The sequence below is a fragment of the Arabidopsis thaliana genome, chromosome 5 (genome assembly GCF_000001735.4).
Source record: "Arabidopsis thaliana chromosome 5, partial sequence".
Classification (NCBI taxonomy): Eukaryota; Viridiplantae; Streptophyta; class Magnoliopsida; order Brassicales; family Brassicaceae; genus Arabidopsis; species Arabidopsis thaliana.
In genome coordinates, this window is record NC_003076.8 from 3579659 (window position 1) to 3605962 (window position 26304).

The 26304-nt window shown below is 38.1% G+C and overlaps 8 protein-coding genes, 1 non-coding gene and 1 pseudogene across 16 annotated transcripts; 4 read left to right on the forward strand and 6 right to left on the reverse strand.

Annotated features, from left to right (window-relative positions):
- Positions 1-737: 737 nt before the first annotated feature.
- Positions 738-2432, forward strand: AT5G11230 (Nucleotide-sugar transporter family protein). Its single transcript, NM_121161.3, has one exon. The coding sequence runs from the start codon at positions 904-906 to the stop codon at positions 1957-1959; it is 1056 nt and encodes a 351-aa protein (NP_196684.1). The 5' UTR covers positions 738-903; the 3' UTR covers positions 1960-2432.
- A 415-nt stretch (positions 2433-2847) lies between these two features.
- AT5G11240 (transducin family protein / WD-40 repeat family protein) lies at positions 2848-7418 on the forward strand. Its single transcript, NM_121162.5, has 14 exons — positions 2848-3077; positions 3285-3380; positions 3680-3823; positions 3927-4042; positions 4246-4400; positions 4566-4654; positions 4769-5306; positions 5689-5823; positions 5967-6103; positions 6226-6305; positions 6508-6622; positions 6704-6778; positions 6865-7015; positions 7102-7418. The coding sequence occupies exons 2-14, from the start codon at positions 3291-3293 to the stop codon at positions 7122-7124; spliced, it is 1848 nt and encodes a 615-aa protein (NP_196685.2). The 5' UTR covers positions 2848-3077; positions 3285-3290; the 3' UTR covers positions 7125-7418.
- Positions 7419-7939: 521 nt separating this feature from the next.
- Positions 7940-8123, reverse strand: AT5G11242 (annotated as a pseudogene). The gene has a single exon.
- A 196-nt stretch (positions 8124-8319) lies between these two features.
- AT5G11250 (Disease resistance protein (TIR-NBS-LRR class)) lies at positions 8320-13613 on the reverse strand (the record flags this gene model as incomplete). Of its 3 annotated transcripts, NM_001343173.1 has the most annotated exons (6): positions 13465-13613; positions 12809-13088; positions 11686-12268; positions 10423-11536; positions 10049-10336; positions 8320-9870 (listed from the first exon to the last, which is right to left on the reverse strand). In NM_001343173.1, exons 3-6 carry the CDS (start codon positions 12054-12056, stop codon positions 8320-8322), a joined length of 3324 nt encoding a protein of 1107 aa, NP_001318538.1. In that variant the 5' UTR covers positions 12057-12268; positions 12809-13088; positions 13465-13613. The 3 variants fall into 3 exon arrangements, with proteins under 3 accessions (NP_001318538.1, NP_001332026.1, NP_196686.1); NM_001343174.1 differs by lacking the exon at positions 13465-13613 and having other exon boundaries at positions 12809-13072; NM_121163.2 differs by lacking the exon at positions 13465-13613 and having other exon boundaries at positions 11686-12813.
- Positions 13614-13676: 63 nt separating this feature from the next.
- On the reverse strand, positions 13677-15415 carry HY5 (Basic-leucine zipper (bZIP) transcription factor family protein). 2 transcript variants are annotated; one of them, NM_121164.5, is made up of 4 exons: positions 15046-15415; positions 14632-14815; positions 14365-14521; positions 13677-13993 (listed from the first exon to the last, which is right to left on the reverse strand). In NM_121164.5, exons 1-4 carry the CDS (start codon positions 15140-15142, stop codon positions 13925-13927), a joined length of 507 nt encoding a protein of 168 aa, NP_568246.1. In that variant the 5' UTR covers positions 15143-15415; the 3' UTR covers positions 13677-13924. The 2 variants fall into 2 exon arrangements, with proteins under 2 accessions (NP_568246.1, NP_001330553.1); NM_001343175.1 differs by having other exon boundaries at positions 13703-13993; positions 14137-14521; positions 15046-15345.
- A 200-nt stretch (positions 15416-15615) lies between these two features.
- On the reverse strand, positions 15616-17579 carry OCP3 (overexpressor of cationic peroxidase 3). Its single transcript, NM_121165.4, has 4 exons — positions 17179-17579; positions 16614-16991; positions 16119-16436; positions 15616-16027 (listed from the first exon to the last, which is right to left on the reverse strand). The coding sequence occupies exons 1-4, from the start codon at positions 17416-17418 to the stop codon at positions 15899-15901; spliced, it is 1065 nt and encodes a 354-aa protein (NP_196688.2). The 5' UTR covers positions 17419-17579; the 3' UTR covers positions 15616-15898.
- On the forward strand, positions 17558-19029 carry AT5G11280 (tail fiber). The gene is made up of 3 exons (NM_121166.4): positions 17558-17763; positions 18077-18308; positions 18393-19029. Exons 1-3 carry the CDS (start codon positions 17663-17665, stop codon positions 18687-18689), a joined length of 630 nt encoding a protein of 209 aa, NP_568247.1. The 5' UTR covers positions 17558-17662; the 3' UTR covers positions 18690-19029.
- A 238-nt stretch (positions 19030-19267) lies between these two features.
- AT5G11290 (transmembrane protein, putative (DUF247)) lies at positions 19268-20891 on the forward strand. 2 transcript variants are annotated; one of them, NM_001343176.1, is made up of 1 exon: positions 19268-20891. In NM_001343176.1, exon 1 carries the CDS (start codon positions 19301-19303, stop codon positions 20567-20569), a length of 1269 nt encoding a protein of 422 aa, NP_001331812.1. In that variant the 5' UTR covers positions 19268-19300; the 3' UTR covers positions 20570-20891. The 2 variants fall into 2 exon arrangements, with proteins under 2 accessions (NP_001331812.1, NP_196690.2); NM_121167.3 differs by having other exon boundaries at positions 19343-20882.
- A 93-nt stretch (positions 20892-20984) lies between these two features.
- On the reverse strand, positions 20985-21548 carry AT5G00370. 2 transcript variants are annotated; one of them, NR_144130.1, is made up of 2 exons: positions 21375-21548; positions 20985-21178 (listed from the first exon to the last, which is right to left on the reverse strand). It is a non-coding gene; the product is annotated as an uncharacterized misc_RNA (transcript). The 2 variants fall into 2 exon arrangements; NR_144131.1 differs by having other exon boundaries at positions 20985-21136; positions 21354-21388.
- Positions 21549-21854: 306 nt separating this feature from the next.
- On the reverse strand, positions 21855-25692 carry CYC3B (mitotic-like cyclin 3B from Arabidopsi). 2 transcript variants are annotated; one of them, NM_121168.5, is made up of 13 exons: positions 25507-25692; positions 24653-24845; positions 24483-24569; positions 24183-24369; positions 23835-23956; positions 23620-23712; positions 23319-23452; positions 23075-23150; positions 22909-22985; positions 22779-22812; positions 22536-22685; positions 22312-22446; positions 21855-22212 (listed from the first exon to the last, which is right to left on the reverse strand). In NM_121168.5, the coding sequence occupies exons 2-13, from the start codon at positions 24806-24808 to the stop codon at positions 22153-22155; spliced, it is 1311 nt and encodes a 436-aa protein (NP_568248.2). In that variant the 5' UTR covers positions 24809-24845; positions 25507-25692; the 3' UTR covers positions 21855-22152. The 2 variants fall into 2 exon arrangements, with proteins under 2 accessions (NP_568248.2, NP_001330176.1); NM_001343177.1 differs by having other exon boundaries at positions 21856-22212; positions 22312-22685; positions 25507-25681.
- Positions 25693-26304: the final 612 nt, after the last annotated feature.

Consider the following 26304-nt stretch of genomic DNA (forward strand, 5'->3'; position numbering starts at 1 on the left):
ATACAAGATGACAAAAACAAATTTGATATTATTCATCAATCACAAGTAGAGTGTCTTAATTTTCTTTTCCATTTTTGTATATATGGATGTTAATAAAAGACAAAATATAAAATATAAAAAACAAATATTTGATTATTTTTCCCCTAGCGGGAAAAACATGTCCAAGCGACAAAGGCATTGAATCACAATTCACACAAAACGCGCATCACAAGCCGCGTGACTTTGGTGAGACGCATGAATCTCACTCACCTGAACGGTGAACGCTCGACGCGCGTTGTCCTAACACCATTTTCCTCCTGGTGTCTTGTGAACGCTATTGGGCTTTTGGTTGCAATCAGTGGGCCCAATTACATTTTTGTCGGCAATCAATGGGCCCACTAAAACAAAACACTTATTTAAGGAAACAAATCTGTATTATGGTAACAAATTGTTCATTGAAATGTTTATTTATAAAGATCTTGGCTGATTGAACGAAAAATCTATCACGGATTTATCTACCAACTAATTAATGGTAAACAAATTTCTTATTTTGTAATGAAATTTTCTTAAAAACAAATTTTTTCACATTGGATTTTATAAGTACGAGAAGATTTACATAAACTAATAAATCTTTTAGTTGTTATCTCAATAAATTTCGTGGCTATCGTTTCTATTTATTTAATTTCTCCATTCACATTATTATCGTTTATTATTTATAAAAAATAATAATATTTCAAACGTATAAATATATCGTGAAACCAAAACATGGAAGAGCACAACTAAATCACTTCCTTGTGAAGACTTTTTTTTATTCACGATCTCACCAAAACTAACAAACTCTATCCTGCGCCGCCACTTCACCACCGTCGTATCCGCCGCTTCAGCACCGTACGGAGAAGCGAATCTCAACACCAATCCGTCGCAATGGGGAAAGGTGGCGCACTAAGCGAAAGCGTGATAAAGAACATCGTTCTCTCATACAGCTACGTAGCGATATGGATCTTCTTAAGCTTCACAGTAATTGTCTACAACAAATACATCCTCGACAAGAAGATGTACAATTGGCCATTCCCGATCTCACTCACAATGATCCACATGTCCTTTTGTTCAACCCTAGCTTTTCTCATCATCAAGGTTTTCAAATTCGTCGAGCCAGTTAAAATGACTCGCGAGACTTACCTGAGATCCGTCGTACCGATCGGTGCTTTGTACGCTCTCTCACTCTGGTTATCGAATTCCGCTTACATTTACCTATCAGTCTCCTTTATCCAGATGCTTAAAGCTCTCATGCCTGTAGCTGTTTACTCAATCGGTGTTCTGTTTAAAAAGGAAGGATTCAAATCTGATACTATGATGAACATGTTATCGATTTCGTTTGGTGTTGCGATTGCTGCTTATGGTGAAGCTAGGTTTGATGTTTGGGGTGTGATTCTTCAGCTTGGTGCTGTTGCTTTTGAAGCTACTCGTTTGGTTTTGATTCAGATCTTGTTAGGAGATAAAGGGATTAAGCTTAATCCCATTACTTCGTTATATTACGTTGCTCCTTGTTGTTTGGCCTTCTTGTTTATTCCATGGATCTACGTTGAGTTTCCTGTTCTTAGAGATACGTCTAGCTTCCACTTGGATTACGCAATTTTCGGAGCGAATTCGTTTTGTGCGTTTGCGTTGAATCTTGCTGTGTTTCTTTTGGTTGGGAAGACATCTGCTTTGACTATGAATGTTGCTGGTGTGGTTAAGGATTGGCTCTTGATTGCTTTCTCATGGTCTGTGATTAAGGATACTGTGACTCCTATTAATCTTTTCGGGTACGGGATTGCGTTCTTGGGAGTTGCGTATTATAATCACGCCAAGTTACAGGCTTTGAAGGCTAAAGAGGAGGAGAAGAAGAAGATTCAGCAAGCTGATGAGGAGAGTGGTCGGTTGCTTGAAGAGAGGGAAGGTGATGTTGAAGGTAAGAAGAATGATCAGTCTGGTAATTAAATGAAGAGGTTTTGATTCGAATTCATAAAAATGGAGTTTAGCAACATATAGAGGATTGGTGGAATAAGAGCAGTGGAAGAAGATTATGATTTGGATTTGGATTAATCAGTAATGGTATTGGTAGGTTCTTGTGGAATCTGAGGTTGCTTTGGATCCGTTGATTTGCTCATAGGTAGTGAAGTCAGAATCTCTTAAAGCTTTCGTCTTGTTTTTTTTTCGAGCTTTCTTTCTCCTTTTCGTATTGTTTTCTTCATGTTATTTATGATTACAATGGTGTTACCCAACCTCTGTTTATGGAATTTCTTATTTAATCATACTGAGGTTATTGAAAGTTTCAGTATACTTGTGGATGGTAAGATTTGTTACAAGAAATGACAGAGACAGCTTTGTGTTTGACTGTCTGATGATGTTATCATCAAACAATTATGAATATGTTAGTCAGCATCATACGGCTCCATTAATGAACATTTGATGATGCCAAGTTACTCCTCTTTAGTCACATATTGTTTTCATTTCATTTAGCACCAAAAATTATAGGGTGGTTCTCACACATTGTTCCTAAAACCGACTGTGTCTTCCAGAGACTGTGAGTTATTTCCAAACATCTTACAATTTCGTTCCTGCCAAAAATAAACCAAACTAGCAATTGGAAGGCCGAGAGAATCTCATCAACAGCAGCACAACTCCCTAATTCCTTTTGCTCTCCAGGGAAAAAAAAAATAGTCAAAAAGTTATAACAAAAAAGAGAAGTGACGACTAATAATGTGGGCTTTATTAAATGAATAAGCCCACTAACTATTTGGCAATGTTGATGACCAAGGTTTTATAAGGCCCGTTAATCTATATTTGGCGCATTTTTCCTAATCCTTGTAATTTCTGTTGATAATTCATTAAACCCGTAATAATTAAATTTGACTAATCCAACCCTTTTCGCTTCGCCGTTTTGAAACTTCAGAAAACAGAAAAACCTCTCAAAAACCCTAATTTGCTTTCTTCTTCTTCGCCGCGACGCCTGACTCTCTGTCGCTCTTCTCTTCCGCCACCGTCTAACTGATTCACCTCCTGGGCAAGCTGAAGAAAGTTGTACTTTGAAGCCTGCTTCTCCTTCGATTAGTCTGGTTAGTTGCCTGTTTTTGTTATTCTCTAAGTGTTGAATTAGATTGTTTTTGAGCGATTGGGTTGGTAAAGTCGCAGCATTTCTTCAAAGGAAGATTTCCATGAGCTAGAAGACACTTACATCCACTTATTTCCTAGACCTTATCTCGAGTTTTGGTTGTGTGTTTGATAAGGAAGGAATTTGATTGTATGCTTCAAATAATTTTCAGGGAAAGATGAATTTGGTGAATATTAAAGATGTATTGACTTCTTTCAGTCCTGCACTAGATTATCTCGCTCTTAGCACCGGAGATGGCCGTATCAAGGTATCTTCACTTTTCTTCTATTATGGTCTAAAGGCTAAAATTTATATAAGTGTAATCCACATACCTAATTACTTTTCTTCTTCAGTTTTCGTTGTAATTTTTTAGTTTTATTGGTAATTATATACTCGGTGGTGGATTGTTGTTATTCATACAATTATGCACGGGCCTCTTTGATCTTACTTGTGTTGATTGGAATTTGGCTCGTAGTTTATGGCCCTGTTCAGTTTGTATGGATTTTTTATTCAAAGAGAAGATCTTTTGCTTTTTAATTAATGTAATTTTCGTTCGATGTTGTATAGATTTGGGATACTGTCAAGGGTCAGGTCCAAACAGAGTTTGCTGATATTGCATCTACAGAGGAGACAAACATATATACCAAAGTTGGAAAAGGTCACCTTTCAGTCGATTATACTTGCATGAAATGGTTGTCTCTGGAGAAAAAGGTATATAGGCTTAGTTTATTTTTATTCTAGCCTTGCCGTGTAGTTATAGTTTGTTAAATCATTTTTTTTGCTTATAAATAAGCTTTATTCTTCTTGTCTGCAGAAGAAGAGGAAACTTGGAACTTCCGTATTGGTATTAGGAACTGGTGGAGGAGATGTTTTAGCACTTGATGTGGCTTCTGGTCAGCTGAAATGGAGAATAAGTGACTGTCATCCCGGGTGAGTAACGAACTCTAACTGTCTTCTTCTTTACCATTCTTTTATTGGACCATACTTGAAAGCAAACTGATCTATTTGTAAAAATATTGGCATTCTGTGATTTGGTTATGCGCTAGATAGTTGTTCTCTCTGCAGGTCTTTGTGAAATTTCCTCTCTGAAGCTGGTTTTAGACATATTAATACGTGTTTCCTGTCTTGTGCAGTGGTGTTAATGCTGTTTCATCTTCAGCAAAGGCATCTTGCATATACAGCGGTGGGGCAGATGGGATGGTTTGTCAGATCGATCCCCACAGTGGAAATCTGATCAGAAAGTTCAAAGCTTCAACAAAAACAGTTTCTTCTTTATGTGTTTCACCAGGTATGTCCTTCCGTTTGATCTAAATAGAAAAAACTGGTTTCTTCAAGTACGTTTTGAGTACCCTTAAAAAAGCAACATGAATATGGGGAACTTTCAGTTAAAATGCTTAAGAGTAGAACAGACATGTATACCTGCTGATGACGTTTTTTTCCTTCCAAATTGTAGATGGAAAAATATTAGTCACTGCATCTACTCAGTTGAAGACTTTTAACTGCTCTGATCTCAAGAAGATACAGAAGTTTACTGGTCATCCTGTGAGTACCTGTACTGTTTGTCAGCATTATTTTTTATCGACCAGGTTTTATTGTTAGGATGCTGCCTCTATGTCACACATTCGAAGGTTATTAACAGTTTTTCATGTTATATAGGGGGTTGTGCGTTGTGTGGCTTTTACCGAGGATGGGAAGTATGTCCTCTCATCCGCAGTCGGGGAAAGATATATTGCAGTTTGGAAAACAGATGGTGCAAAGAAGCAGTCAGCTAGCTGTGTTCTTGCCTTAGAGCACCCTCCTGTCTTCGTGGATAGTTGGGGTGAAACAAATGAAAAAGGGTTATACGTTTTAGCAATTTCAGAAATAGGTGTCTGTTATTTTTGGTATGGGTCAAATGTTGAGGAACTATGCAATGCAACGCCTACAAAAGTCGCATTAGCAACTGCAGATTCTTCCCTCAAACCTTACAAGAGCTCATTGCCTTTAATCTTTGCTGCCAAATTACAAGGCATTTTGAAGCCTGGTTCTGCACATGCATTTATTGCATCCGGATTGCTTGTGAAACCTTCATTCCAGAAAATGGTGTTGCAGTTTGGCAATGACTTGGTGCTGAATGCCTCTAAGGATGGGATCCTTCTCCCTATCACTCAGTCAGTTTCCAAGTCCAGCAAGAGGCAAGGCGTGCAGAATAAAGGTATCTTCTATGGGCTATACCTTTTACTAAATCATGAAACTTCCAACAAAGTAAACAAATTGATTAGGCTGTTTTTGTTTATTTGGTCATTGTATTACGAGAGCAAATTGACTAATTTATGCAAAGATTTCAGGGGCGCAACTGTTTAACAATATCCACACCATGTTGAAGTAGACTCGATAATTTTTTCTTATTAGGTGTAACTGGTTTTTCACATTAATGGAGCTACAGGATGTATCTTCCGATATGTTGAATCCTGTTGTTTCATCTTCTCAGTATGGAGGATCTTTGTCCTCGATACTGTCTTGTGAAATTGTGCAGTTTCTATTTTTTCCCTTTCCTGTCAATAACAATGACTGACTAAGATTTTATAATTTTATAGTTACAACATTAGACCGTGCACATGCCGAGGATGCTTTGCTGCCAATCGCAAGAGTTGCTGATCTGCACGAGAAAAAGAGTGTACAACTACACTCATCTGATAAGGATACTTATATGGTTGACCAAAGTCATGCTGGTGAGTTTTACATCACGGTTCTGAAGTCTAACCGTACTGATGCAGATAACTTGATTTTGGCTATTTTAGTAAACATATGCAGATGCTTCAGTACAAAAACTGCTCTGGCCTTTTCTTCATTCTTTTCTATTTCAAAATTTCAGATCATGTAGAAACATTTAGCATGGAGGATAAGTTGAGATCGTTAGGGATACTGGGAGGTACAGATGAACATAAAAATCTTTCCTATGCTTCAATAATTGATGGAACTGATCTCAAGGCTTATCTACCACCAAAGAAGGTATATTTGCTTTCTGGATGCTCAGTTCTTTGGCGTGTGTTACAACCCACTGATGAATTTCTTTAGAGTTTTTCCTTTGAATATATCAATCGTAGTATTCATATAAATTTTTGTATTGGCAGTTAAAGTCTGCTGTTTTGTCAATGGAACCCTCCACTGCATTCAAGACTCTAGAAGCTTTGGCTGCTATGTGGCAGACAAGGTTGGTTCTCTGATTTCCTTGTTTCCTGTTCGCAAGTTGTCTCATCTATTCTTATTATTGAAAATAAAGTCGACTCTTTAAACTTCATTGTTCTTCTCTAGAGTAGCAAATTTTTTTTTTTTGTTTAATCTTTGGCTATAATGATATAACCCAAAACATGTTTGATTCGCTGGTCTTAACACAGTTGCATTTACTTCAACAGGGCTTGTGGTGGGAGGCATCTTCTTCCATGGATATACAGCATAATGGTGAATCATAGTCATTACATCATGTCCCAAGAACCAAAAAACCAGCAGCTTCTTAATACATTGGTTAAGGTAAGAGATAAGAGTAGAGCCAAGGAATTTGTTAATTCTGTAATATTTGCTTGGTTTAATTATGTTATACTGTTCTTCCAGATTACCAAGTCCCGAGGAACGGCTCTTCAACAGTTACTACAGTTATCTGGGCGCTTACAACTTGTTACAGCTCAGGTAATACCCATCACCTTCTAATCAATTCTCAAGGCGGATGCAAGCTTATCGTTGTCTAGTTTTAATAAACCCTTCTTTGATGGCAGATCAATAAAGCTGCAGGAAGTCAAACGCAAATAACAGCCCATGATCAAGAGATTGATGAAAGTGAGGATGAGGAAGAAGATGTAGAAGACCATTTCTATGGTGAGAATGATAATGAATCCGATTTAAGCAGTGACGATGGAAAGGATAAAGGTAAATGATTTTAGATTCATTTCTCGCAATATTGGTTTGTGGAGCAAATGTTATATCTAAATCTTGCCTACTGTCTTTACTTTCAGATGATTCCTTGATGGAGACGTAAGCTAATGAGCGAAGCGTAGAGAAAGGAGCGTGGCCTCTTCTTCTCACGTTTTTTTTTGGTCTCTTTTATGATTCCCATTATCTTGTATTAGAATTTGTATTTTTGATCCGAAGCGGGAATTTTTTTCACTCATTTCTTGTCTTCTATGCGTTGCACAGAATTATCTGTCTTTCTTTAAACTGAACAAGACTACAACGAAACGCTTAAGTTCCATAGCAAAGAAGTATTGCAACGGAAAGAAAGCCTTTACTTATCTAGTTCCTTTCATGTTGGATTACGTTCAAAGAGAAAAAAGCTTAACATGTGTCTTGAAAAAGAAACATCAACCATTCAAATACTAAAACTTCTGCTTGAAAATAGAAACATCAACCTTTTCTATAGCGGTGTTGTTTATTATTATTACCATAATGCAAAACCTCTTCGAAATGGCTCGAATTTACTGTTAGGTCGCCAAAAGATGTACAACAAGTCACATAGCATTTACCTTTCTCTTCATCTCGGCTGATCTTTTTAGTATCTGGTTTTTCAATTGCTCACTGCTCAGTGTCGAGACATGCTTTAAACGGCACACTGATATTCTCACCTTAAAATGGGATTAGACACAGCCATGTGCTTTTGATGAAAGGATTCCGAAACTGCATGTTTTGGGCTTGAAGCATCTGACGCTGAGTCATCAACATGTTCTTCTCTTTCAAAATAACATAGCACAGCTTCTGAAGATCATCCCATGACTCGAGACGCAATTTTGAAGCTTTCCAACCTCGACTTATAACACACCAAAATATATAGACAAATGTTCTTAAAAGACCTCATCATCAAAACAAAACAATCCTTAATTCCAACACTACAGTTTCCAAACTTTTTCCATAGCGAAACCAAAAAGAAAAAAGCTTAAGGGACAAGAGTTACAGTTATATGAACAAAGTATAAAAAGAAACCATAAAACATTCAGAAAACTTAAAAAGCAATTGGTAACAGAATAACCACATTACATGAACCATAAACACCAGGTTTGTCTTCGTCTTGGCTTCTGTTGAACTGAAAGAACTCTTCGAGAGGATTTTTTGGCGTTCGAATTCTTGAGGCACAAGTGGACTCCAATCTCGTGGTCGTCAATGCAGCCGTCAATAATTGTTTTTTCCACATCCACAATGACCACTACCGCTCAAGCTCTCATTTTGTTCACATGAAGGACTTACGATAGTTGGCGTAACCCGCATTCTCCAATCTTCCAGTGGTTACCGTTCTCGACCTTGAACTCAAAGACAAGCTCGCTGGAAGTCACCTTCTCTTCGATTTCGAATGTGTACAGATGCTCTGTTAAGCCTGAATATATAATGTGCCCCAATGTTGTAGACCTAACACCGAAAGCAACATGTAACCATTTGTCTCTATCATGAGCGCCATAGTCACCAATACGAACTAGCAAGATGCAAGCCTTATATCTCATAGATGTAGGAAGAGGCCTCTCATTCAACTTAATTGTCAATGAACCCCCACTCGCTCGGTGAGTGAAGTATGCAGGCACCTCTCTACCAGGTAAGACTGCTTGTTTAGTCGGTGTCTGGATGATTAGGTCTCTTGCTTCTTGATTAAGTTTAAAGCACTTACCAAAGAAGAGAGTAATCTCTGGATTGTGAAAGGAGCAATCTAGTCTCTCCAAGGACTCACAATCTTCAGCATCAATCCATTTTAAAGAATCTGGAATCTGTGGGAGTGATACCACCTTTCTGTACCCCTTGAGTATGAGTGTCTGAAGACGAGATATTCTCTTGATCAGTGGAGGAACCTCTTGTATTTCTTTACCGCTCAAGTCCAGATTTGTGATGATGTCAAGAACATGAGGGAATTCCACTAGATTATCAAAGTATGACATCAGCAATTCATCAAGACGGGGCCATGACCTGATCGAGAGAGGCACTTCTTCTATTGCGGTTCCACAGAGATAGAGAGCTCTAACGTTAGTAGAGATCTCAGGAAACCTTTTCAACATGGAGCAATCATTGAGCACAAGTATGTCCAAAGATTCCAAGTTGATGTTGATGGGAAGATCCTCTAGCTTAGAGCATCCTTTTAAAATCAATTCCTGCAACTTCTGAAGGTTTCCTATAGAAAGAGGAAGCTCCACCAGATTTGAGCAATTACTAAGGTTCATGTACACTAAATTAGTGGCATTCCCAATAGACGAGGGGAGCTCCAACAGACTTGAGCAATCGTCAAGAAGCAGGTTTTGGAGATTAATGGCATTCCCAATAGAAGACGGGAGCTCTAATAGCTTTGCGCATCTGCGAAGATCCAGTTTTTGGAGATTAATGGCATTCCCAATGGAGGATGGGAGCTCCAATAGATTTGAGCATCCGTTAAGATCTAAAATCAAAAGATTAATGGCATTCCCAATAGAGGAGGGAAGTCTGATCAGACTCGAGCAATAATAAAGATCCAATTCCCGAAGATTAATGGCATTCCCAATAGAAGAGGGGAGCTCCACCAGATTTGAGCAATAGCGAAGAAGCAATTTTTGAAGGTTAATGGCATCCCCAAAAGAGGGAAGCTCCACAAGACTTGAGCATCCATTAAGATCTAAATCCTCGAGATTGATGGCATTCCCAATACAAGAAGGGAGTTTGATCAGACTGGAGCAATTAGAAAGAATCAACTTTCGGAGATTAATGGCAGTTGAGAGATCAGGAAGCTCCTTCAAGTTTACAGAATAACTCAAATCCATCTGCCTGAGATTATGAAGCGGCTGTACAGACAAATAACACAAACATGGTTGAGTATACACTTAGAAGTGAAACCACTTAACAACCTAAAAATACTTCCATGGAAAAAATCGGGAGAGGCAAGATCATTCTATTTTTTAAAGCTGATTAACTGTACAAAAAAGCCAAATGATAGATTAGAAATAAAGAGAAAGTACTTACTTTAACTCCTTCCCACAACATATCAAGCTTGCTGTGCGTCAGGTTTAGTTCAATAAGGAACTCCACGTTCACAGTAGAAGGCAAACATGTCATCGGAAAATATATCCAATCTAGTAACTGAAGTTTACGAGAAAGATAGCTCAGACCGCGGGATAATTGCAATGTATCATGGTCACAATCGAATCTTAAGAACTGAAGATTAGACATTCCTTCAAAAACTCTCTCATTCATATCGAATTCTTCCTCGATTATGTAGTGGAAATCTATGCCTATTACACTTTTACTACCCTGAAATAAAGGAACAAGAAAAAAAGGTCTAGATGGTTAGTTTTTAAATAAACTAAATATTGTAGGGAGCAATGCAATGAACTTACTGCTGCATCACCATTCAGCACATCACATATCTCTTCTCCATCAAACAAAAACTGGCGTTGTCCAGGCTCATGGATAGATTGGTTACGAACAATTTCTCCACCTAGTTTTGCTAGCAGTTTATGCATCTCTATAGTTCCCCAATTGCTAAAAGATATGAGAGATTTCTCAGCTAAGACGTTAAGTCTTTGCCTGACTTCCACAAACTTCTTTGCAAGATGCTCTTCCAATATCTTAATCTCTTTACCGTTGAAAAAACATGCTATATGAAGAAATAAATTTTTATCTTCGTCATCTAAAGCGTCATAGCTGAACTTCAAAATGCTTTGAATATCAGCGTCAAGGCTACTCTCTAATCTTGGTAATGACTTTTTCCACTCTTCTCTCGACATTCCCCTAAAATAGGAGCCCATAATTCTTAGCCCCAAAGGGAGGTTACCGGCAAGATTTATTACTTTCCAAGCAAGGTTCTGAAAACCATCTTTAGGGGAATTTTGACCAAAAGCATACATGCAGAAGATTTGAAGAGCCTCTTCAGTTGGTGGAAAATCCACCTTGTAAATATGGTTAATCCCATGTGCTCTAAAAAGTTTCTGATCTTGTGTTGTAATGATGATTCGACTCCCAGGACCAAACCACCAAGCTTCTTTCGCCATCGCATCTAGTTGTACTGACTGGTTCACCCCATCAAGAACGACCAGAACTTTCTTGTCTTTCAACCTATCTTGGGCAACTCCTAAATGAGGAATCTCTATATCCTTTTGCTTGGTTATTTGAGACATAAACATTTGTTGTAATTGCAACTTTGCACTGTAGTCATCGGAGCCAGTTGGTCTGGTATAGTTTGCTTTGATATTCTCCATAAAGACACTCAGTTGGAAACTGTGGGAGAGTTGGTTGTATACAACTCTGGCAATTGTGGTCTTCCCAATCCCAGGAGGACCCCAAATCCCAATTATCCTTACTTCGTCTGTGTCTAGGCATAACAACGGTTTCATCTTTTCTAAATGAGCTCTCATCCCAACTAACCCGTCGAAATCACGTGAAGGAGTGGAATTAATCAATATGTTCGAAATATCAGTGGCGATTTTCTTGATCATGGCCGCTTCATTATCCCTAACAATTAGGTGGGGGAGAGAAAATTACATTTAGTAAATAACCATGGAAATATCACACACATTCAAAAACGAATTTCTTTGATGGGTTTTGTTTCAAAGCTAAAGATGTATATAGTTTACGAGCAAGTAGAAATCATAAGGACTAACCAGTTGATTGAATGGTAACCAGCTACTGTGGCCACTTTTTCCCAAGCTTGTCTCCATCTCCCAATGTCCTTCTTTGGTTTACCGGCACAAGTTTTTCTAAAGACTTTCCCGAAATCTCCGGTCAGATTTTTTACATCAGAAGGATCCACTTTGTAAAATATGGCCATCACAGTTTGACCATACTCTTCTCTGCATTTCATAATCTCCACCAGTTCGTCAAGACACCATTTTGAAGAAGCATAGTTCCTAGAGAGCAAGATAATTGCTATCTTAGACCCTCTAATAGCCCGCAGAAGCTCAGGACCGATGGATTCTCCTCTTTTAATCTCATTATCAACGAATGGAGTGATTCCCATTCTTTGAAACTCCATCTGAATGTGACTGAGAAAGTCTCTACGGACATCTTCCCCGCTGAAGCTGGGAAAGACTTGGTGTGTCCAGATGCAAGACGAAGAAGGTGGAGGAACTGATGAAGGAGACAAAGAAGATGGAGATGATGAAGGAGATAAAGAAGTTGACTTCTTTTCTTTGTTATCATGATGGAATCTGAGTTTTCTCAAAAGGGTGAAGAAGCCTATTGCAGCTGCAACAGTGGTAAGGAAAAACGAAGAAGCCATAAAATTAGTAGGATCAGTATCACAGTTTTCTTATCTCTTTTCTTGCAGTCAACTATCACAGAGCTTTAAAGAGGCTCTGTATACAGTGAAAAACGTTGACTCCAATCTCCATTGACTGAGAATGTTGAAACTATTACATATATACCCCAAATTCTGGATATTTCTCACAGAAAATTACAAGAACGGGTCCTACATGAGCAACTAGCAAGAGAAGAAGCTTCGTTCAATAATGTTTCAATAGCAAAATGAGGTCCAACGAAAAAAAAAAACTAAATATAAAATCATAAGAAGCAAACAGCAAAAGGAAAATTTAACCTCACAAGCATAAACAAGACACAGAATGTAAGAAACAGTAAAAGGAAAGATAATGTAGAATGTAGAATCATAAGGATTTTTCATTGGTTGTGAGATTTTGATTCTAAGAGGAAAGCAGCAACTAAAAAACTCAAGATAAATTTCAAGAAAGCATTGATCAAAATCTGAGTTCCATGACTTAAAATACTTACATTGCTGTTCACTCCTCAAGCTTTCTCTTTGTCGGATTTTTTGCAAATTGATCAGCGATATTGATGATATGAGAGATTTCTCAGGTAAAACGTCAAGCCTTTGCCTCACTTCCTGTTCGCAAGATGCTAGAAAGCGAGATATTAGATTCTCTATTCGCCTGGATATACTGATGACTCTCTTCTTTTAATCTCATTATCATTGAATGGAGAGATTCATTTTCTTTGAAACTCCATCTGAACGTGACTGAGAAAGTCTCTACGGACATCTTCCCTGCGGAAGCTGGTAAAGACATGGAATGTCCAAATGTAAGACAAAGAAGATGGAAGTGGTAAAAGAAGGAGAATAAATTTTTCTTTGTTAACATTGATAGAATCTGAGTATCCTCAAAAGCATGAGAAATAATGTCAAACAATCCATAGTACACTAGCAACTAGCAATAGATGAAGATGAGATCCACGAAAAATCTAAAATAGAAAACAAAGAATCAGAAAGCATACAACAGGTAAAGAAATGTACGATTTTGTCCATGAAATTCGGTTGTGGCAACCCGATTCTAAGAAGGGAGCAGCAAGTTCAAGGTAGCAGTGACAGAAAACAATGTCTGGATTCCATGGATTTTAGAAAAAGGAAAGCAAAAGTGTAAGAAAACACTTACATGATTGCTCATCTCTCGAGCTTGACAAGCTTTGGCTGTAAAAGATCGACCCTACCCTCTTTGTCCGATTTCCGCATAATATGATCAACGGCATCTTCGTTTACAAATCCATGGCGACTTGTCTGTAAGAAATCGGGAGGGATAGGGGCAAAAAGGAAAAAAAAAAGAGTAAAGATTCCACTATCCCAGAATTTGTTTGGGACTTTGAACTGCGGGAATCGAAAACGCAACCTTTCTACTACAGTGTCACAATGTCATATCATAGAACAAAAATTAGCTTATTTTTGTTATAAAACAACATTATGTTTCAATTAAGAGAAATCTAAGACTACAATAAGAGAACTTGGTCTACAATTGCAATATTAGCTCTCACATCCCATATAATTTTAACATGATAATTATTGATACAATTCTCTGTAAATTTTATCCACAAAAATATAACACAAGAAGAAGAAGGAGATCAAAGGCTTGCATCAGCATTAGAACCACCACCACCTCCTCTCTTGTTTCCTGTTGTGTTCTTCAGAATCTACACCACATAAAAAACATAACAACTCAAAAGACTTTATTACCACACACACACATAGAGATCCAACTTTGCAATCTCATCTTCTCCATTCATATAGAACAAAATGAGTGAGCATTTCAAGAACCATTGAAGAATTTACATGCCTTTTGAGAGAATATGCGAGTGAATGACCATTTCAAGAACCTACATGCCTTCTGAGAATTAATCTAAAGCTTAAGTTAGCTTCTTAGATCCTTTTAACTAACTAAACTAATTATTGGTCAATCCTAGACTCGTAAATGTGATAAACCAGTACTGTGATATATCAAAAAACAAATGGCAAAAGCATTGACGTTGCAGGTTAAGTCAACAGTAAGATCGACAAAACGTACATGTCTAAGCATCTGGTTCTCGTTCTGAAGAGTAGAGAGTCGCTCTTCAAGTTCAGAGTTTTTGTTCTCCAAGTCTTTCACTCTGTTTTCCAACTCGCTCAAGTAAGCCTTTTTCCTCTCTCTTGCTTGCTGAGCTGAAACTCTGTTCCTCAACAACCTTTTCACCACAAAATTACCAAACAACCCCATCACGCAACCGTTATTTAACATAATCACCTTCCATATAAAGGGTAAAAATGTAAATTCAATGAATAGAGAAAAAGACACCTCTTCAGCCGCTTGTTCTCTTTCTCCGCCGGTGTCCTCCCTCGCTTCCTTTGACTTTCTCCGACAGTCGCCTGTGTCCGCTCCTGACCGGTCGCCGATCCAGATTCTCTACCGGAAGTTTCTTTTCCGACAGCTTCTCCTCCAAACTCCGGCACTCGCCGTATCTCCTCATCGCTTTCAATTCCTTTAAAACATAAAAGAGACTTTAGACGAAAAGTTTCAAACTTTTTAAATACAATAAAAAATTGCAGATCTTCTGGGGGAGACTAAAAGTTGTGAATCTAGATGTGAATCAATGGTGATACAAAATCTAGATGTGAATTTACTAGATATCCAATGCATGAGAATGAAAATCAATGAGATCACTCGTTGGGAGAAGATATGAAAATAAAACAATCGACAATTTTTGTTTACCTTCTTTGATCTCCAAATGTGGAGCAGAGCTTGATGACCTCTCGCTGCTTGATGGTAAAGAGCTTGCAGCTAAAGAGCTAGTCGCTTGTTCCTGCATTTTTCTTACTCTTTGAAGATCGATCAGGCGAGAGAGAGAGGGAAAGATTTGTTGTCTTAGTAGCGAAGCTGGTGAAAAGGATAAAGAGGAAAAGAGCGGGACTTGGGATTTACAGAAGAACTTGGAAAGAATCTAATTGCGAGACATTTTGGGAAGGAATAGATTACTCTGGCTACCGCCGTCAGATCTCTGAAGAATCGAACGGATATCGAGAGTGAATCGTGGAGAAAGGTGAGCCTTGAGGAAATACAAGGATCCAAAGGCAATTGAGATTGGAACGTGGGTGGATTTTAGCCGTTAGATCTGGTTAGCATCTTACGGTGAATAATGGATAGGGGAGCTAATTGGGTGGGCCCCATTCCTGTCCTTGGACAGAAAAGTTTGGTCTGAGTTCTTTCATTCTGTCACATGGCCCACGCCTAGGGCAGTGCTTTCAAAAGTGTCGTGAAAGTAATTTATTTTATTTTTGGTGATTTGTTTTTGTCATGCATTAAAATTAAACTTTATAGCCGCCATAAACCAAACAAAGTTGAAACGGTTTTCTACAAGACACAATCTCAGCAAGGAAATAACTAAAAACTGAATACAAGATATCCTAAAATTTCATAGTCCAACATATCCAGCCACACCATTGGACAGAATCTACTACTATAAACACTCCTCGTATCACCAAAAAAACTTGTCCTTGACGACAATGTTGATGAGTTTCTGAGAATCAAGTATACAAATCATTGCCATCTCAACGTTAACATTAGATCAAACCGGAGCTTGATATGGAGCTCGCTTATCTGGAACTCCGTCTTCTGCTCTTTTATCTTCGAACCACTTCAAAACTCGCTTCCTTGGAAGATTGGTCACTTGAACAATGCTGCTAACCACAGCATTCTATTCACAGCATCATCAAACATGATCATATGTGAGATAGAGCATTCAAGTAACATAGAAATTGATTCAAATGTAAAAGGAGAATCCTTACAGTGGGTCGTTTTGATCTTCTGTAAACTTTCTCTAGCGTTTCAATGTGAGCTTTCTTCACTCTTTTCTGAGCAGACCATCTCTGTTGCATCACATGAACTGCTTCATCTTTTACTTTTTCCTTAGGTTCGACCACAACATCTTCAGCTGATAATGATTCCACAGGACTTGGATCAGGTGAGGAGTTCTCAGGTGCTGCTACTGGCGGTTTTTCATCTGGTAGTGTAGCACTTAGCATTAGCAGCTTTGGAGGCGGGTCACGAAGCAATTCAAGAACATAAGCCCTGTCAAGACAAACCTCAGCTGCCAGATTTTTAATCTACAGATCACAACAAAACCATCCGTTATCAATTATGCATTTGAAAACCAGAGAACTACTTGTTCTTTGTCAACTCTTAAACAATTCGTAAGCAAAATCTCCAAAGCAGACACTAACTCAAGCACTATGCTTTACACAATGTATTCAACATCACTTCAACACTGAACTAAAACTTACACTAGTTTTACGACGCCCAGCTTTCAATGCATAAGCCAGTCTTTTAAGCTGCCAATTCTTCAGCTTAGTCGGTCTTTCATCTTCTTCGCTGTCATCATCATCATCATCATTATCATCATCATCATTATCATCATCATCATTATCAACATCAACATCAACATCACCAGTGACTGAACCAAACAAGTCGATGTCATCAACATCGTCACCAACACCCAATGCTCGAGCTAACTCATCGGCTAATGCCTCTAACTCTTCCTCACTTATCTCCTCATCATCCGAGTTATCATTCTTCAAATCTTCTTCTAAAAGATTAAACAATGCCTCAAATGGATCCTCCTCCTCCTCACCTCCTCCATTATCAGCTCCATCCAAACTTTTCTGCCACAAACCATGAAATCAAAGGCTGATACAAAATCAAAAAGAGCCAAAGTCTAATTCGAGGATTCACCAATTCTAACCGATAATAGCTCACTTAGTTAGTGTATCCAAATTCTAGTCAAATTCGGCGAAAGCAGCAGGTAAGAGCAATTGCGAACATAAATCATTCTCATTCTGATTTTCTTACCTTTTTGTTTTTCTTCGGAGACGAAGAAGACGAAGACACGAATCCTTTTCGATTCTTGCCACGAGCAAAAACAAGTACAGACCGAGACGGATTGAGAATTGGAAGAGATAGACCACAAGGACTAGCGTTCCGATTCCGAAACAGAACTCTGTTGACGGATAATCCTGACGACGAAGAAAACGACGGAGGATGAAGATGAGAGACGACGCCGGCAGAAGATAGAGCCATGGCTTTTATCATCAAAACTGTTTGCTGTTTTCAGCAGCAGTGAGAAAAATAATCGGATTTTTATATGAATCTTTGTAAACGACGTCGTTTATCCCTTAAAGATCTAAACACTGACTCCGTTTTGTGTTTACAGTGTAGCAAAGCGTGTCGTTTATAAAGTATTTATTTTGTTCTTCGTCGTTATCGTCTGGTAACAACGGGTCCACTCTGCATCTCTCTCTCTCTCTCTAGATTTGATTTCTTTGCGGGCTTGTTAATGGCGAACCCAGGGCAATCAAAGGGATGGATAAAGAAATGGACGTCTATGGCTTCATCGGTTTACTTCGTCTTGATCTTATTCCAGATCCCTCTCTTCAGGTAAATTCATACTAAAACAAACTCTCAGCTGCGTAATTCGAACCCTATATTTCGTTATCTAGTGATGCGTCTATGAATCCGATATGTGGACGACGCTTAGTCTTTCTCTTGCGTAAGGTTGATTAATGAAAAACTTGATTTCTGATTCATTTTCAAGTTTCCGCATTTTTGTGTAGCTGGTTTTAGTATGAAACTCTAAGCTGATTCAAAATTTTATCAGTTGATTAGAATCTTAATAATATGGATCATTAGTCATTACTTGGTTTGTTTGTCTCTCTGGTTGATCTGACTTGAATCGTAATCTTAAAAACAGAGTTCCATGTAGATCTGGTATGTGTTCATCGCCAATCCATGTGACATCGTCTCAGTTGATTTCTAGTGAGATCTTTCCTGTTCCGATGATTAAGGCTCTCTTATACCCTGGTGCTGTAGTCAATGGCCTTGCCATCAACATGACATTTCCAAAGTGGGAAAATGTGTTAGATATCTACAATCTCACCAATGTGAAAGAAGCTTCTGCAGTGACCGATCTTCAACGCCTAGAGGTTCGCTTATTCTATCTCAAGAGCTCCTAACACAGTTCACTTAAGATTCTACTAATAGTCTCACAAGTGATACATTTTGTACAGGTTCTTGCAGGGAGCTACTTTTCTGTAGCTGGGGCGTTTGTGGGTTTGCTAAAGCCTGGAAGGATGAGCATGTTTGGGTCATTGCTACTAGTATGGGGTCTTGTTAAAGAAGGGATCTTAGGGAAGCCAGTAAATACTGACCCAGCCAAAACTGTTTATGTGTACCCAACTATGGTGCTTGCGATGATCTGCGCTTTCTCTATGATAAAGTATGACTTGAGGAAAGCCACGAGGGCAGCTCCAGCTCGTCCCATTGCTAAACCTCTAATGAGCTCTTCAAAATCTAAGCTGAAGTGAGTTTTTTGAGACTTAATAGGGCTTGTGTCCTGTCTTTGTACCAACACCCGGGAAAGGAAAATGTCCCGGAAAATGGCATTGTCACTATATTTTGCTCTCAGTTACCTTATGTTTCATGAATTGTCTATTTTCTAGGACACTGCTCAGTAGTCAATATCTTCCAATATCAAAAAAGCACATAAATACGAAAATTGAAATGAGTAGCAATACAAGGGGTTCCAATGAAAAACCATCGTATTGCTTCCAGTTTCATAATTCGTCCATCTTGCTCTTCAACTTGTTCGTGTAACAGCTTATTAACTGTAGTTTTTGAGGAATGAATCCTTGATAAAGTCCCCCCTTTCCCCATATAATATAGCGTCTCTTTACTTAACCGAAAAGCCTATAACATTCACCACGAGAGGTTCGGATGACTTGGTTAAGTCCTACCAATGGTATGCGTTTCTTGGTCAAATGAAATAGTGTTTTTGAAAGGCACAAACGATTTGCCATTGACATTTTCAATTTCTGACTAATTCTTTATCAATTTCTTTCTCCAGTAGTGCAAGAAACAAGTTTTCTCTCATCTTTACAGAATTCAAAGCTCTGGTGTAGTTGAAGTCATATAAGACATGGATCAGAATCAGGGTATTACAGTCCTTCCAGGTGATGCCCTTGTGGATTCCATCAAAGAGAACTTGGAATCTTTGTCTTCTCTTTCAACCAACTGTTGTATCTATAAGGCACCTGAGAGGCTGCGCAGATTGAACCCCGATGCTTATTCGCCTCGGGTTGTGTCGATTGGACCCTTACACTACGGTAAAGAAGAACTTCAAGCCATGGAAGATCATAAACTTAGGTACCTACAGAGTTTTATTCCTAGAACAGCCTTAAGTTTGGAAGACCTGGTAAGAGTTGCAAGGACATGGGAAGAAAGGGCTCGCTTTTGTTACACAGAAGATGTAAGACTTAGTAGCGATGAATATGTGAAGATGTTAATCGTTGATGCAAGCTTCCTAGTAGAACTTCTTTTGAGGTCTCAGTTTGATGTATATAGAGGTATGCTAGATAGGATATATGGGAAGCAAAAGATGATTGTCGATGTGAACCATGACGTTATGTTACTTGAAAATCAGCTTCCATATTTTGTTGTCGAGGGGATGTTTGGATTGCTACATGTTGACTACCATAGGGAACTTCCCCCTCTGACTCGAATCATTCACAACCACTTCAAGAAATTCTGGATGAGCATCCCTTCATTTTCGAGAAGCATTTCTGATTCAAAGATCTGTCATTTTGTTGACCTTCTGCGATCTATTCACCTGCCTTTGGTTTTGAGTTTTCCTGGAGGAAGCATGAGGATGATGGACTCTGTACTGAGTGCAAAAGAGATTCAAAATGCCGGTGTTAAGCTCCAGCCCGCAGATAACAACACCTGCGCACTTGACATAAGCTTTGCAAACGGAGTCCTCACGATTCCCAAAATCAAGATCAACGACATCACAGAATCTCTGTACAGAAACATCATCTTGTTTGAGCAATGTCATCGTTTAGATGCTTACTTCATTCATTATATGAGGTTCCTCAGTTGCTTCATAAGATCTCCCATGGATGCTGAGTTGTTCATTGACCACGGGATCATTGTGAACAGATTTGGAAATGCAGAAGACGTTTCGAGGCTGTTCAATAGCATATTGAAAGAGACAAGTTACAGCGGGTTTTACTATAAGACAGTCTATGGGAATCTACAAGCGCATTGCAATGCGCCTTGGAACAAGTGGAAAGCAACTCTGAGACGTGATTATTTCCACAATCCTTGGTCAGCTGCTTCTGTTGTGGCTGCCTGTGTACTTCTCCTTCTTACTTTCGTTCAGGCTATATGCTCTATATTAGCTTTATGACTTGTGAGACAGTAAAGGATAATCAAATGTTGGGAAAGAGGAATGTTATATATGCAGAGAATCTTGTAACAGAAGCAACATAAGATTACCAGTTATGTGTGTGGGTTTGTTGAATGTTGTATGTGAATCCAGTCGCCATTAGACTGAGATTAGGGAGAAAAGAATCTGAGGGATGTGAGGAAAGCTTCTAAACTCACTGAGATTAGGGAGATTAGAGTCTGAGGGATGTAAGCGAAGATTCTAAACCCATTTGTTTTTTTGTGATTCATTGATACTTTCATTGTTTCTTTGTTTTTCATCAATACAATTGTGGATAAGCAAATATGCATAGAGTTTATATGTTGAAAGCTTATCAGTCATTTAAAAGAAACGAACAACATAGTTGTGTCCACTGAACTAGAACAGACATTAATTTACCCCAATAGTTAAAAAGTCCAATAGAAAGAACATAAAAACAAGAGACCATCATTTTTAAGAAATAAAACACAAAACACCGATGAGCCGTAGTATGGTATGGCTAGAGCTCAACTGGTCTTAGCTTGATCTGTGGTTGAAGGCTTGCAGACTCTTAAAGAGGAAACAGAGGAGGGATGATTAGTAGTGGTATCCCTAAGTTACGACACACAAGCTCACATCCATCACAATTGACCCATAAAAAATCTTATAATAAATCATCCAACACAAATTCACGCTTAAACAAACTCAGGAGCAACAGTTGTACTAGTAAGGATGACTAGCATAAGAAGAGAATAAGTGATCATGTAAACAATAACACTGTTTTTACCATTTTATAGTGAGAAGTTACCGGTTTAGGCGTCCTGATCTTTGTAAATGAATCTCGTGCGCAATCACGGCGGTAGAGGCTATTGCCATACAGAAAATTATAGGTAAGTCGACTTTGAGAAAAGTATCTGAAGCGGTTTTAAGTCGAGCTACAGACTTAGGGATTTCTTGTTTGTTTAGTGGAGGACTATATAAGGAACTGTAGCTGTGATAACTCAACTTAAGGAACTGAAGTGGGTATAGTTGAGAGTTTTTAAGGAGGAAAAGTGTTGGCGTATCTTCGAATTTTAGGATTTGATTGAATTTGTGGAAGATTGAAGAACTTCAAGCCATGGAAATACATACATTGAAGTATACCTGAAGACTAATTTGACGAATAAAATCAAGCATGGAGGAATCAGTAAAAAGGGGATACCAAATGTTACACGGGAGACGTTAATTGTAGATGGAAATGTTTCCATATGAATATAGCATTGCGAAATCAGAACAAACAACATAACAATCCAGCCATGAACAGTGAAATTTATATTAATTAACACTTTTGTATTCGTTTTCCAAGTGCTCCTAGGTACAAAATCCCGCAGGATAGTAAATAGTTGTAGCAATGCGATTAGAAAAATTCCATAACATTTATTTAAAGCTAAGTGGTGTGACAAGTAATGGCCTACAATTAAGGCGCCACACAATAGCTACAGAATTACAGACAGACAAAACTGGCAAAGAGACGACATAACATCCAATGTCTGAAAATAGGTATTTTGATCACCTGACTTGGGCTCTGTTTTCGATGTTGCTTGGTGTCATCTTGAGAATAGTGATGTGACTCGTTTGGGAGATGTCAGCTTTGCCACGCTCTTAAACTATCAAAGTCATACAGAATTAAAACCAGTTCAATCATTCATTCACTTTTCTTCAACAATCAGTAGTTTGATTTAACGGTGTTTTGTAGAGAAATGTACCTTTGGTTGGTTGTATTTCTCACGGGTGGCAGCGAGAGTACAGCCACTGGTGTTGAGCTGCAAGTCCTCCATGGCGAGAACTGTGTTCTTCAGCTCAGCTACCTCATATCTGGTGTAGTGTTGCAGAGTAGGGTTCTATAACCAAACATCATTCTTTTTATCAGCACAAAAAAGAGGCAAACACAAAAACAACCTTTTTCAAGATTCAAGAAACATGAGCTGACCCAAGGATGGTCAGTTTGGTCGAGTGTCCATCGGGCTAGGAAAACAGCTGAAGCAGCAATTAGTGATGGCAGGAACCTTAGGAAACTATATTCCACCAGTGTCAATTCGGCGAGATAGTTTGCTAAATACTCCAGTTCAATGAAAGGCACCTGCAAAATAATTATAAGAAACAACGCACTACATTCAGATTCCAAGTTTCTGTAGAAGTGAGGGTTGATGATAAATGGATCATGGTTTCATACCTTGTACGAAGCTTGAGCTGCTTTAATGAACCGCCTGAAAAAACATTGGTAAGATGAAAACTCAGTGGTACTATTTTTAAACAAAGTTGGAAAGATATGATGATTCATAGTTCTGCCCTTTAGTATTTACCTCAGAAATGTTTTGGTGGTAGGAACCGATAATCTAAAGTGCACAAAATTTAGAATTTGAATCTCCATGCTCAGCACCTGAAACAAAGATTCCAGTTTATATATTTTCATCAAGAATCTGTACACATTAAAGATACCGAGAGATGTGTGATTTGAATGTTAATTACTTCTGGTCTTGTGTATGTGTTGGCCGTAATGAAGCAAAACTCCTCCACCCCTGGTGCGGAAAGCTCTTCATATTTTCTACAAGGTTCAACAAAAATGTATAAGGAAGATAAGCCTTACTTGTTTCTCTACTTAGCAAGTATACATATATATATAGGTTCGCGCTCTCCCAGTGATGGAAATGCTGTTCTCATTGCTATAACCTGAAATTGACAAACACACACAAACAACAAAGTAGGGACTTACGAAGCTATAAGCATGCAAGAGACACCAAGGAGCTGGAGTCTTTGCCTTTCAATGTAACTGTTGGACAGAAACCGGTCGATAAGATTCACTGTAAGGTAAAGCGTATCTGGAACCAGCTTGTAGTCGTCAGAAACCTGAAAATACCACGCACTTCACTATTTTACTCAAAAGTACTCTCAGTTTTTGCTCTAATTTTTGTAAGAAAGCTATGTATAGTAAGGTTTAGTGTCCTATTCAATAAGAAACATAATAAGATGATGCCGTTATTTATATATATGAGCTAAGTTTGAAGGTAACTAACTTCTACAAGCCAGTCAATCAGAATCTTTCTCATGTCTGGGTCGATATCTCGCTGCACAAGCTCCATATAATTAGCCAAGGGTCGTTGTTGAAGCTGCAAGAAAAGAGAGGTTATAACTCCAACAGTCTTCATATAAGTAGTTATATTGAGATTAGTTACAAGAAGTTAACAGTGGAAAGATGTAAAGCAAATATTTGGATCATGTAATTCAATACCTCTGCAACATGTATGTTGTCATATATATCAGCAGCATACAAGCTGCAACACTGTGGATCTTCGACGTTGGAATCAATATCTACAACTTGAAGTAACTCCATGACACCTGATCCATCTTCTTCTGCACAATCCAGTATAAGATACATACCTTAAGTAAGTTTGAGAAATTCATGTTGGTATAGAGTTCACTTGTTTCAACCCTTGACAACACAAATTTAATGGGAATAACTAATTTCAGCATTCTGGAGTCCAATGCTTGATTTAAAGTTAGCGAGTGATCAACATGACCTCGGAAATGAGGAGAAGGTGGTAACTATCATTATTTTCACGAACACTGTAGTTCTTACGTTGCTCAGTAATTTCTTCATCTTTAAAGTTTGAAAGAGAGACATCTTGGGCTTCAGCCATCCTGATCTTGGACAAATCTTCTGCTAATTTTGATTTTTCTGTATGCATATCTACCAGAATATCCATGGCACTGTTAGCACCTTCCTTTGCTGCTTTTTTAGGCTCTTTTAGACATTTTCTGTTTGCCTGCAACGTGATGTCAACAGTAATAAGCCCAAAGGGAAAGTTTGAAGGCTATATTACCAACATAAGATATAAACCAACCAAGACAATGAAAGCGTATCATCTGAAATCTTTACCTTGATGTTGCCTCCCTTTCGAAGTTCTGAATAAATAATATCTGCAGAGGTATTACTCACATCCTTAAGTACTGCACGTCTCTTTTGCTGATAAACCAGAGGCAGGAAATTAGAGAGTTTAGCATCAGCTCTTGAAATTCATGACTTTCTATAAGAACATGTTTCAGTACCTGTTTAAAAGAAGGTTTTGTTGGAGGTATTGATACTCCTCTTCCCATGGCTTTTTTAGCTCGTGATCTCGTTATTCGTACAAAACTCTCCTGTACATCTGAAGTAGAGATATTTTCTTTGTTTGCATTTGGATGCATCGAAGAAGAGCAATACATAATTTAGTCTGGAAAAAGGCCAGTGGTTAAGCCAAGCCTGCAGAACAACAACAGTTCATAATCAAATGTCTATCCTTGCCTCCATCAAAAAGATCAAGCAATGTTCAAATGCAGCATAAATTTCAGGAAGAAACAAGCATATAGTGGCAATTAAAACGATTTCTTCATACTCAAATTTAGCCACAGATCTCAATTCCACACGATTCTAACTATTGAGTAAATGTCAGCTTAAACAAGCAACCCAGCTTATCACAACTAGTTTCTATGTTTCCTTCACATTAATCTGCATCGATAGATCCAATTTTCAAGCTAGTCATTTCCAAATCGAATTAAGCATTGTTCTTCATAGCAAAAATCCTTTAAAAGACCGATTACTTAAACAAACAATGAGCCATAGAGTACACACACGTTTCATAAAATCCAGTCAAACAGATAAGAACGATCTCAACAATTTCAATTTCCCAGTGATTAGCCATGCTTGAAGAACAAATACGCAGAAACCAAATACAAGCGGAAACAACAAAGAGGAATCGATCATCTCAATCGAAGACCAAAAAACATTCGCTAGAGAGATCGATTAGACTAAAATCCAAACTACTATTAGCTCCGATCGATCAAAACGCAGAGCAACAAGCTACGATTCAGAGAATCGGTAATCAAACAGGAAATTGTGAGCAGACGAGAGGTGATGATGATACCTGGCTCAACAAATAGGTTTATGAGTTTGTGAAGGAGCTCTAATGGCGGTAAGAGAAGCTCAAGGAGAGAAGAGAACGCTCCAGAGAGAGAGAGAGTGTTGAAATATGTGTAGGTGGGGGAGAGAGCGGAGAGGAGCGGGGGAAGCGACTGACTGAAAAAGGTACTGTTTGAAATTCGGATTTTTTTGGATATAACAAAAAAAAAAAATCGGAATTTAAAAAATCTTTCTTTGCTTTTTTTGGAAAAATCTTCAATTTCTTTGGTAAAAAATTGTAAGAATGATTTCTATAATTTGGTCCAAGTTACTATACAAGGAATAGTGCAACTGTCTTTTATTACTACACATATGTTGGAGCTGTCAATTAACAAAAAAAAGTTTATATGTTATGGTAATTTGTTTGTTTTTTAAGAACTACACTACTTCGATAGATAGACAAATTATTGGTCGAGAAATTTCCGACAAACATAAAATGGTAATGACTATTATTTTGAAAACAAAAAATATATTTACCTTACGTAAATTACAGTAATTTCTAATTTGGAAACGAAAATACATTAATAGACATTATATTTACATTAAACGATTCTGTACGATATTATCACCGCAATGTATCTACCATCATTCACGTTTTTAATCGTTGATTTACTTAATCAAATTAAAAGATGTTAATTTAAAATTCATGTATCTGGAAAATACGATCCAAATACACATCAACAAGTGCTCGAGTTCAGATCAATTATAAATTTTTGACATTTTTCTAATTATACACATATTTTCCAACTATTTTACCTTAAAA

Excerpts from the sequence above, each read along its gene's own strand:
- AT5G11230 (NM_121161.3), top strand. The coding sequence starts at position 904 with ATGGGGAAAGGTGGCGCACTAAGCGAAAGCGTGATAAAGAACATCGTT.
- AT5G11240 (NM_121162.5), top strand. The coding sequence starts at position 3,291 with ATGAATTTGGTGAATATTAAAGATGTATTGACTTCTTTCAGTCCTGCA. Across the intron at positions 3,381-3,679 it reads CCGGAGATGGCCGTATCAAG|ATTTGGGATACTGTCAAGGG; the intron begins GTATCTTCACTT and ends GATGTTGTATAG. Across the intron at positions 7,016-7,101 it reads TGACGATGGAAAGGATAAAG|ATGATTCCTTGATGGAGACG; the intron begins GTAAATGATTTT and ends CTTTACTTTCAG.
- HY5 (NM_001343175.1), bottom strand. The coding sequence starts at position 15,142 with ATGCAGGAACAAGCGACTAGCTCTTTAGCTGCAAGCTCTTTACCATCA. Across the intron at positions 14,816-15,045 it reads ACATTTGGAGATCAAAGAAG|GAATTGAAAGCGATGAGGAG; the intron begins GTAAACAAAAAT and ends TATGTTTTAAAG. Across the intron at positions 14,522-14,631 it reads GAGAACAAGCGGCTGAAGAG|GTTGTTGAGGAACAGAGTTT; the intron begins GTGTCTTTTTCT and ends TGTGGTGAAAAG.
- OCP3 (NM_121165.4), bottom strand. The coding sequence starts at position 17,418 with ATGATAAAAGCCATGGCTCTATCTTCTGCCGGCGTCGTCTCTCATCTT. Across the intron at positions 16,992-17,178 it reads CTCCGAAGAAAAACAAAAAG|AAAAGTTTGGATGGAGCTGA; the intron begins GTAAGAAAATCA and ends GGTTTGTGGCAG. Across the intron at positions 16,028-16,118 it reads GAAGATCAAAACGACCCACT|AATGCTGTGGTTAGCAGCAT; the intron begins GTAAGGATTCTC and ends TGCTGTGAATAG.
- AT5G11280 (NM_121166.4), top strand. The coding sequence starts at position 17,663 with ATGGCGAACCCAGGGCAATCAAAGGGATGGATAAAGAAATGGACGTCT. Across the intron at positions 17,764-18,076 it reads TTCCAGATCCCTCTCTTCAG|AGTTCCATGTAGATCTGGTA; the intron begins GTAAATTCATAC and ends TCTTAAAAACAG. Across the intron at positions 18,309-18,392 it reads CCGATCTTCAACGCCTAGAG|GTTCTTGCAGGGAGCTACTT; the intron begins GTTCGCTTATTC and ends CATTTTGTACAG.
- AT5G11290 (NM_001343176.1), top strand. The coding sequence starts at position 19,301 with ATGGATCAGAATCAGGGTATTACAGTCCTTCCAGGTGATGCCCTTGTG.
- CYC3B (NM_121168.5), bottom strand. The coding sequence starts at position 24,808 with ATGTATTGCTCTTCTTCGATGCATCCAAATGCAAACAAAGAAAATATC. Across the intron at positions 24,570-24,652 it reads CAAAACCTTCTTTTAAACAG|CAAAAGAGACGTGCAGTACT; the intron begins GTACTGAAACAT and ends CTGGTTTATCAG. Across the intron at positions 23,453-23,619 it reads TGATTGACTGGCTTGTAGAA|GTTTCTGACGACTACAAGCT; the intron begins GTTAGTTACCTT and ends TGGTATTTTCAG.